Source organism: Saccopteryx bilineata, chromosome 4 (genome assembly GCF_036850765.1).
Source record: "Saccopteryx bilineata isolate mSacBil1 chromosome 4, mSacBil1_pri_phased_curated, whole genome shotgun sequence".
In the NCBI taxonomy this organism is placed as follows: domain Eukaryota; kingdom Metazoa; phylum Chordata; class Mammalia; order Chiroptera; family Emballonuridae; genus Saccopteryx; species Saccopteryx bilineata.
In genome coordinates, this window is record NC_089493.1 from 89,681,392 (window position 1) to 89,692,221 (window position 10,830).

General features: G+C 35.4%; 1 protein-coding gene across 1 annotated transcript; it reads right to left on the bottom strand.

Moving 5' to 3' along the window:
* Window positions 1–2,567: 2,567 nt before the first annotated feature.
* Window positions 2,568–9,294, bottom strand: LOC136334276 (olfactory receptor 4F6-like). Its single transcript, XM_066274282.1, has 2 exons — window positions 9,176–9,294; window positions 2,568–3,537 (listed from the first exon to the last, which is right to left on the bottom strand). Exon 2 carries the CDS (start codon window positions 3,504–3,506, stop codon window positions 2,568–2,570), a length of 939 nt encoding a protein of 312 aa, XP_066130379.1. The 5' UTR covers window positions 3,507–3,537; window positions 9,176–9,294.
* Window positions 9,295–10,830: the final 1,536 nt, after the last annotated feature.

Below are 10,830 nucleotides of genomic sequence, written 5' to 3' on the forward strand. Positions count from 1 at the left end.
TGGGGTTTCAGGAAGGAGGGAAAGCAGTGGGTAAGAAGACTGGCTTTAGGTAAGTACAGGGAATAATATCCTCAAATAGAAAAGAATAGATTAGCTCAGGAGATTTAGGAGAAAAACTTGACGCTATAACACTAAGTTGTATAATACAACAAGGGCTGTATTGCTAATATTATTCATATTACTCATCTAAATTTATACTGGCTTCATGGTATACTTCCATTTTCCTTGATGACACACCCACACACACACACAGAATTGAACATGTTGAATGAATTCATACTAATAGAAGCATCTCATTGTCAATAAAATGCAACAATTTGATTAGTTCTGCTAATATATTTTATTTTCATCATTCCATATACCTCCTTCATAACTAGAAGAAACCACAGAAATTCGCAGGGCAAATTAGAGAACAGATATTTCTTTTACTTGCATATTCTCTTGTAGCATAAAATTTCCAAGAGAAAAAAATCTACACAAATTATCCTCCTTAGGAAGCTACTTGGGTAATTAAGAGCCATTTGCAAAAGTGACCAAAAGGAGGTGAAGAGATCTGTCAATAGCTAGCTTGAAGTTTGAGTATTGAGACTAATTTTTACAGTTTCAAAAAAACATTCTCAAAATAATCTTCCTGAGTTAAGGGCTATTGTCACAATTTCTTGGCTCTCTTAGATAGTTTTGTTATCTCAGTGAGTTCAAAGATGAATTTTTTTTAATTTTTTAAATTTTTTTTATTTCTGAAGCTGGAAATGGGGAGGCAGTCAGACAGACTCCCGCATGCGCCCGACCGGGATCCACCCGGCATGCCCACCAGGGGGCGATGTTCTGCCCCTCTGGGGTGTCGCTCTGTTGCATCCAGAGCCATTCTAGCGCCTAGGCAGAGGCCACAGAGCCATCCCCAGCGCCTGGGCCATCTTTGCTCCAATGGAGCCTTGGCTGCGGGAGGGGAAGAGAGAGACAGAGAGGAAGGAGAGGGGGAGGGGTGGAGAAGCAGATGGGCGCTTCTCCTGTGTGCCCTGGCCAGGAATCGAACCCGGGAATCCTGCACGCCAGGCCGACGCTCTACCGCTGAGCCTACCGGCCAGGGCCGAATTTTTAAGAATCATAGTAAAACAATTAATAAGATAAAGTAAAATTAAAATCCAGAAGGGTTTTTAGAATATTAAGCAAAAGATAATAATGCTTCAGAGTTTATAAAAAGTGGATAGCTTATAACATTGTTGACCAATTTTGGAAAAATATAGGAGAAATACCTTGGTCAATAATAAAGTCTCACTCACTTCTTATCATTTATTGTTTTATTGGCCATTTTTAATTGCCATGCAGAAGTTAAAACAGAACCAAGTTGTCACAATAAATTTTCCTTCAACCAGTCATAAAAATACATCCAAGTGATCTTTTAGTTATGCTCCTTGACAATTAGACTTTCCAGGTTTACCTGAAAAATGTCAATTGTTTTCTTTGTCCTAAACATCTTAACTGAAGAACAGGCACATTAAATAAGCTGAGATCTGAGTAGGGTACCTTCCTTTAGATAATAAATATCTTAAGATAGTTTAGAATTGTAGTTACTTTTAAAGAATGAATTAAGAGATGCTTTAAGGAAGACTACAAAGACAACAGAAATTTGCTGTTGGGGAAAATGGAACACAGGCAAATTTTACACAATGCACAGTATTACAGTCTATTTTAAAAATAACATTATCCAAAACACATTGACAATCAAATAGTAAAAATTTTTTTTTAAGAGTTGAAGCATAGTGTTGTCTTTCTATTTGTCCAACTTAAAGTATGATATAATTAGGATGAAAATTGTTTCTTCCTTGATTTAATGTCTGATGGTTTGTATAAACTCATAATTTATCCATTGGATTCACAAAATTTCCATAAGAAATATTAATTGATTTCCAGTGACACTTTTTATCACTATGAACATAGTGATAAAAGAAATCATATGTATGTACATGTATATATTTATACACGCAATGAAAATTGAACATAGTCATTGATGGTAACTACAATTTAGATTTGTAGGTTAAATTGAAATACATAACACTATTATTTATAGCTAACAAAAATTGTTGCAATGCTATTTGAAAATGAAATTCTGGCCCTGGCCAGTTTGCTTAATGGATAAAGCATTGGACCAGCATACAGACATCCCAGGTTGAATCTCCAATTAGGGCACACATGAGAAGCAACCATTTGCTTCGCTTCTCCTTCCTCTCCTCTTTCTCTCTCTCTTCCCCTCTCCAAGCCAGTAGCTTGATTAGTCCAAGTGATGGCCTCAGGTGCTGAGGATAGCTTGGTTCATTTGAGCACTGGTCTTGGATGGGGTTTGCTGTGTGAATCCTACTCAGGGCGCATGCGGGAGTGTGTCTCATTATCTCCCTTCCTCTCACTTAAAGTGAAAATAAAATTATTTGATTTAATACCTCTTTTTCTCTGTAGACGTCTCAGTTTTTCAAAAGCATAATAAAATTGTACATATTCTATAGTGTTTATAGTGATCATGAGAGTCCTTTTGGTACATGATATTCATCTTGTGCTCTTATCAATGAAATCTGTCACATTATCTCCCTAAAACTTACAACTTGTCTACTCAGTCTTCTCATTGCCATTTTCATGTCTTTGTTCCTTAAAGTATAGATGGCAGGGTTTAAGACAGGAGTGACAACAAAGTCCACAATGGAAAAAAATGTATCCAATGACTTGGTAGGGAAAGGCCACACATAGAGAAACATGCATGGCGTGAAAAACAAAACCACTACAGTGATGTGAGCTGACAAAGTGAAGAATGCTTTGGACAAATCCTTTGAAGAATGTTTTCTGACAGTCACCAGAATAAAGATGTATGATATAATTAAGACAAAGAAGGTTCCCATAGATATGAAACCACTGTTAGCAGTGACCACAAATTCTAGTTTGTAAGTGTCCATGCACGCAAGTTTAATAACCCTAGGAAAGTCACAATAAAAGCTCCCCACATTATTAGGGCCACAGAAAGGTAAATTTATGACAAAAACAAACTGAAACACTGCATGAATCACTCCAATAATCCAAGCAGCTACTATCAAAAACACACATATTTTGGGTCTCATAATAGTTAGATAGTGAAGAGGTTTGCAAATTGCAGTATACCTGTCATATGCCATGGCTATGAGCAGCACCATCTCCACTCCTCCCATGACATGAATAAAGAATATTTGTATCATACAACTATGGAAGGAAATGATTTTACAACCACTGAAAAGATCAGATATCATCCTAGGAACTGTGGTAGATGAAAGGCCCAGGTCAATGACTGATAGGTTGGCCAGCAGAATATACATGGGGGAATGTAAGTGAGAATCAAAAATCACTGTGAACACAATGAAGAGGTTTCCCAAGATAATTCCTACATAGAATAAAAAGAAGAAAAGAAAAAGAAAAAACTGCATTCCCAAGGATTGTGCAAGTCCCAGTAACACAAATTCAGTTACTACCGAGCCATTTACTCGGTCCATTGAATCATAAAGAAGGGAAGACTGAAGTGACCTGAAAGGAAAGAAAAGAAGAATCAATTTTCAGGTACTGAAAATAATGCATTAAATGTTGATAATTTAAAATTCATTAGCAAGGAAATCCAAGATGGTAATGGAGTAAGTAGATGTTAAACCCACTTCCTTCCAGGACCAAACTGAAATTACAACTAAAATATGGAGCAATCACCCTGAATAATCAACTGAATACTGGCTTTGAAGAGCAGTCTTATAACCAAAGATTTGTAGAAGAAGCCACATTGAGACTGGTAGGAAGGACAGGAATGTGAAAAGTCTGGTGCCTCTTCCAAGGGCAGCAGCTGAGATTCCAGAGGGATGTCTCAGGTACAAAGATTCCCCCAGAAAAACATCATGTCTCAACAACAAGCTGGGATTCTCAGCCCAGAGCACCAGAGCCAGGGACAGGCACCCACATATCCAGCTGGGAAAATCAGTGTGGATTTTTTCCACCAGGGAGAGACAGAGTCTGCTAGAGACACAGGTGCTTTATTAAATGGCCAGTGCAAACACATCATTTTATAGCCACTCACCCTGGGTCCTGGAGAAGGGAGGAGAGAGCAGACTAGTTGAGTGATGAGAGACCGAGGTTTGTGGCTCTGGGATGAGAGCTGAAAGGACAGCCACAAGGATCCCTGTGCCAAGGCTCTGTCCTGCACTGCAGACATCATCTTTCTTGGGTGAAGCACTCCCCACCTTTCGGCATCAGCATAGGAGAATGCAATAGCCACACCCTTTGGGTCTTTGTCAGCCCACCCTGTGTAGCTTATACCTTGCTGAGAAGTAAGCTACCTGGAACAAATATAGAGTTCTGGGCAGACTCAGGGGGTATCTTTGACTGAGTTATGTGGCTTTGATGTGGGGGACATTCCCTTCACTTTCCCATGAATCTGACTGGGGGGGTTCTCTAGCCCCACCAAAAACTACTAGAACTGATACATAAGTTTAGTTAAGTATCAGGATACAAAATAAATATCCAGAGTCAGTTGCGTTCTTATACACCAATAATCAGAAAGGGAAATTAAGAAAACAATACTATTCACAATTGCTTCCAAAAAGATATAATACATAGCAATAAGTTTAACCAAGGATTTAAAAGACCTGTACTCAGGAAATTATAAAACACTGAAGAAAGAAATTGAAGAAGATACAAGTAAGTGAAAGCATAGACCATGTTTATGAATAGAAAGAATTAGCATCATTAAAATGTCCATACTACTCGAAGTAATCTATAGATTCAATGTAACTCCTATTAAAATACCAATGGCATACTTCACAGATCTAGAACAAATATTTAAAAAATTTAATGGAACTGTAAAACACCCTGAATAGCCATAGCAATCTTGAGAAAGAATAACAAAGTTGGAGGAATCATGCTACCTCCTATCAAACTATACTACAAGGCCATAGTAATAAAAACATGGAATTGGCATAAAAATGGATACATAGATAGATCAGTGTAACAGAATAGAGAACCCAGAAATAAATCTATGCCTTTATGGTCTATTAATATTTGACAAATGAGGCAAGAACATACAACGGAGTAAAGATAGTTTATCTAATAAATGGTGTTGGGGAAATTGGACATATATATGCCAAAAAAATGAAAGTAGATCACCTTTTTACACAATACAGGAGTATAAACTCAGAATGGATTAAATACTTAAATGTTAGACTCAAAAACATAAAAATCCTAGAAGAAAACATAGGTAGTAAAACCTCAGACATTTCTCATAGCAATATGTTTTTTGATGTATCTCCCTGGGCAAAGGAAACAAAAGAGAAAATAAACAAGTGGCACTACATCAAACTAAAAGTTTTTAATATTTATTTTTATTGATTTTAGATAGAAAAAAAATGAAGAGAGAGAGAGAGAGAGAGAGAGAGAGAGAGAGGAACACCAATCTGTTCCTGTATGTTCCCTGACCAGGGATCAAACTGGCAACCTCTATGCTTCAAGAAGAAGCTTTAACCAACTGAATCATTCGACCAGGGCCAAACTAAAAAGTGTTTGTGCAGCAAAGAAAACTGTCATCAAAATGAAAAGAAAAACCATTGAATGGTAGAACATACTTTCCAATAATACATCTGATAATGAGTTAATATCCAACATTTATAAAGAACTCATAACACTCAACACCAAAAATCAAATAATCCAATTAAAAAATGGACAAAGAACCTGAATAGACACTTCTAAGCAGACAGACAGATAGCCTATAACCATAAAAAGATGCTCAATGTTAATAATCATCAGAGAAATGCAAATTAAAACCATAATGAAATATCACGTCATTACCTCTTAGAATAGCTGTTATTAAAAAAGCAGCAAACAAGTTTTGGCGAGGATATGGAGAAAAGGGAACTCTCATGCACTATTGGTGAAAAAACAGATTGGTGCAATCACTGTGGAAAGTAGTATGGAGTTACCTCAAAAAATTAAAAATGGAACTGCCTTATGACCCAGTGATCCCACTCTTGGGAGTATATCTAAAGAAACCTGAAACACTGAAAGAATATAGGCACCCCTATGTTCTTTGCAGTGTTATTTACAATAACCAAGATTTGGAAGCAGCCCAAGTGCTCATCAGTAGATTAGTGAATAGAAATCTAACCTTTTGCAACAGCATGGATAAACCTGGAGAATATAATGCTAAGACAAATAAGCCAGTCAGAGAAAGACTAGTACCATATGATTTTACTTATATGTGGAATTTAATGAACAAAATAAACAAACAAAACAGGAACAGACTTATAAATACAGAGAATAGACTGACAGCTGTCAGAGGAAATGGGGATTAAGGGAATGGGTTGTAAAGGTGAAGGGATTAAGTTTATAACTCAGGTATAAAATAGAATAAAGTCTTGCTATTTTAACGACATAGATGATTTAGAAGGTATTGTGCTGAGTTAAATAAGTCAGACAGTGAAAGACAAATTTCATATGATTTCGCTCATATGTAGAATCTAAAAAACAAACTATATGAACAAACAAAACAGAAACAAACTCACAGTTTCGGAGAACATTTTGACAGTTGCCAGATGAGAGGGTACTGGGGGGATGAGTGAAAAGGGGAAGGAATTAACAAGTACAAATTGGTAATTACAGAATAGTCATGAGGTGGTAAAAGTACAGTATAGGGAAGAAGATAATAATATTGTAATAACTGTGTCCGATGTCAGGTGAGTACTAGATTTATCAGCATAATCACTTCATAAATTATATAAATGTCTAATTACTGGTTTATACACCTGAAAACATATTTTACATCAACTGTAATTGAAAAATTAAATATTAAAAAATTCTTTTAGATTTTGAAATATCTTTTTAGTTCACACATTATATTTACACTAGATTTTAAAATAAAAACATCAAAGAGAGCTGAAGAAATAGTTTACTAAGGATGTTTGAAAACAAGAATTGACTCAATTACTATAAGACAAATCAACTGAGGAAGTAAAGGACTTGTACTTTTCTCATCCAATTAGCCATTTTCTTAAACTAGAAATTGATTCATAGATGAGATTACTAAGAGGGTGGGAAATATAGCTAAATAATAAAAAAAAAGGGTTCTGACTAAACTTCTTGGACTTCATATGAAACTCTTATAAAGTTGAAATTTCTTGAGGCATTCCATCTAGGTAACTGACAAAATATTTGCCCTGCTTCATCTTGATCAGGGTTGGCAATTTGGAATAAATTCTAGTAGATTTCACAGCAATATCTTTTTTTCTGTAAGCAAGAATTGTTTGGTTACTTCCTAAGCTCACCATCCAATTCAGTGTTTTTGGAGAAATAAAGTTGAAGCTAAAATATCATGTTGACTGCTTAGAATCAGTAGTTGTATCTTATTAAACTAAAATAAAACATATAAACTCAATACCTCAGACCTCTCACATCAAAGTGGGTGTTTTATTTCATAAAAGCAATTATAAGTCTCTGAATTAATTTTTTAGGTTTGCAAATTTCTATTACTATTAAGTTAGTACTGCTGAAATGACATTTGTATTGTGATAATTATCTTAAAGAGAAAAATCTCTTACTATATGAACCTATTAACTGGAGACTCTAAATTTTAATTTATAATATGTAATTTAATCTATTTATAATCTTTAATCATTCTAAAATAAGGCCATCAAAATACAAAATGTGAAACCATGAGTGTAATCAATGTAACAGAATTAGTCAGCAGCATGTCTAAGGACCAGGCAGGAAAGAAGACCTAAAGAAATATGAAGAATAAAGATGAATTTGAAAAAGAGGAGGAGAATAAAAAGAGTGACAGGAAAAGGAATAAGACGAATCATGAAGGATAAATAAGGATAAAATGATGATAAACGTTGGTGGAACATTGAACATCTTTGCTTATGTTGCCTGTTGTGATTTAAACCAACACACATTTGTTTGTTGTTGAGTTTTATGAGTTCTTTGTAAATTTTGCCAGGGGTGGGGGGAGGGAGGATGCAGGAGGGAGGGAGGGAGAGATTTAGGGGGAGGGGGAGGGGCACAGAGAAAACTAGATAGAGGGTGACGGAGGACAATCTAACTCTGGGCGAGGGGTATGCAACATAATTTAATGACAAGATAACCTAGACATGTTTTCTTTGAATATATGTACCCTGAATTATTAATGTCATCCCATTAACATTAATAAAAATTTATAAAAAAAATAAATAAACCAACACACATTGATACATTATGAACATCTAACAGCATGAACTTTACTTGAGTTTTTATTTACTGCTTTAGTTATGTTTTTACTGGAAGGATGAAACATAATAATAAAGCTATAGGAAAAATAGTCATATAAAGAAAAATTAAGACAACCCTGCCAACCCTGATCAAGATGAAGCAGGGCAAGTGTTTTGTCAGTTACCTGGATGGAATGCCTCAAGTATACATATATAAATTTATGTATAATTTATGTGGTTTTGGAGTTGGTAGAATGGAGTGGGTAGTTGGTCATGGTGGTTCACCTACTTTACAGGTAGGTCACCTTTAAAATATTAGAAAGTAATTGATTTAAAACATAGTTTCAGTATGAATAGCTTTTGATAAATATAATATTAAAATTCATAATTTAGAGATCCATTCTGCTTTGTCCACCACTATATCACCTGCTTAAAACAGTGACCAACAGCCTCACCAAGTGGTGGCGCAGTGGACAGAGCGTGGAACTGGAATGCAGAGGACCCAGGTTCGAAACTCTGAGGTCACCAGCTTGAGCACAGGCTCACCTGGTTTGAGCAAGGCTTGCCAGCAATCAACAACAAAGGTGCTGCAATGAAGAATTGATTCTTCTCATCTCTCTCCCTTCCTGTCTGTCTGTCTCTGTCACAAAAACAAACAAAAACCAGTGACCAATATATAGGAAAAGCTCAAGAAGTATTTTTGAATAAATTTTCTAGAAATATTGATAGATACAAAATTGTTCATATAAGAAACAAAATAGTAACCCTCACAAGTATATAGAGAAACTGAATGTAATAACAAATTCTCTACAAGGTCATACTTCCTGTTTATAACCCAGTTATATGTATATATATGAGTATTTATATAAGTGAAGAAAGTCACTATCATCCCTCTGTTACAAACATCTAGAATTAATATGTATCAGTGTTGACAAAATCCTGCTGACCTGAGAGATCTTGTTTGGAGAAAGACCACACACTTGGTTTCTCTGCCTCTTAGGGAAAACTGGTGACTTTGTGAGGCTCTCAGAAGTACTGCAGAAGCTAAGTCATGTTGGAGATTTAAATTTTGACAGTCATTCAGGAACTGGGGACAGAAAATGTAGATACATACTAAACACAAAAGATGATCAGAATTAGAGTTTTCTAAAAAAGTGGGAAAGAACTTTGAGGTTATCTCAAAATCACTTCATTCTACAGGCAGAGAAACAATCCAGTGAAGTTAAATGGCCAGCCAGAGTGTTTACAGCAACATATTCAAGAACCAGAACTAGCAGTCAGCCTAACTTCCGGTCCAGTGGTCTTCCACAACAATGCTACTTAATAAAGAAAGTCATAGAAAAGTTACAATTATTTATATTTAATAGGATCACTGTAACCTAATTGGAAGAGCCCTATTTATCCATGAATTTCTATTTCAATTAAAATGATATTGGCCTTCTATTCCTAAAAGAACTATTTCTTTTTTATTGAACGTTCCCCTTCACTGTCCCCTTACCTATTTCTTCAAACAACCTGACCAATCCTTGAACAGCTCCATTTCAGAACTTACAGCCACCAGCTGCTCTGTACCGTCCCTTCGCATGGTGCATGTGAAGAAGAAGGATACACATCAGAATCCTGGAGGTCAAGGATCGAGATTCCTTTACTCTGATTTAAAACAGAATTTGTTCCTCCGATAGCGTAGGGCAGGTGACTATTTCACACAATGAAAAATAAAGTTTAAAATTAGTTGAAGAGCACAAAAGAAACATGAATCTGAAAACTCTTTAAATGAAAAAAATAAATTGAAAATACCAAAAATGTGTGTGTATAATTAATTTTATAAGAATGCAATTTAATAATTGAAATTTTAGAACTAGACAAAGATGGTATAGAATAAAAGAACATTTCAAAAAGGAGAAAATTTCTGACACAAATATTTTATAGAAGAGCAGAAATTAAAGGGAGAACGGGGGATAGAAAGAGGGAAGTAAAGGTGACAGGAGCAGTTTTATAATTTAAAAACATCTTTTCTACTTGCCTCTTCAGTCATGAATTTTTAGGAGAAGAGAAACTAAGAGGGCTTAGTTTTCATTTCTGTAAAGAGTATTTTCCATGGCCAAGACAAAGCTAAATATGAGATTCTTCATAATGGGAAAGAAGCTAATTAAAGGTACAGGAGAGTGGCCCACTGCTGCCATAGAGTCAAGAATTTAATACCCAGCCCATTATTAGTTTCTCTTGGGGACTAAATCTCTAAATAATATTGGTTTTCCCCAGAGAAAAATATTGAAAGAATTGCTTGGTGCCCTTCACACATATGGTTTATGAATTAAAAAATTGAATCCCAGAAAGATTAAATGACTTGTTTAATACTATGTAGCTATAAATGCATAGGCTTTCTTACTCTTTAAAAAAAATTTATTAGAAAATTAACATGGTGACATTGATCAATAAGACTACATAGGTTTCAGTAAACATTTCTATTGCATTTGAACTGTTGATTATGTTGTATACCCATCACCCAAAGTCAAATCATTTTCCATCATCTCTTTACACCTTTCCCCCATACCCCTCTTTTATGTCCCCAGCCCCTGGTAACCACTTCTATTTTATCTAT

Bases quoted from the DNA above. Each gene is read 5' to 3' on its own strand.
- LOC136334276 (XM_066274282.1), bottom strand. From the start codon at position 3,506: ATGGACCGAGTAAATGGCTCGGTAGTAACTGAATTTGTGTTACTGGGA.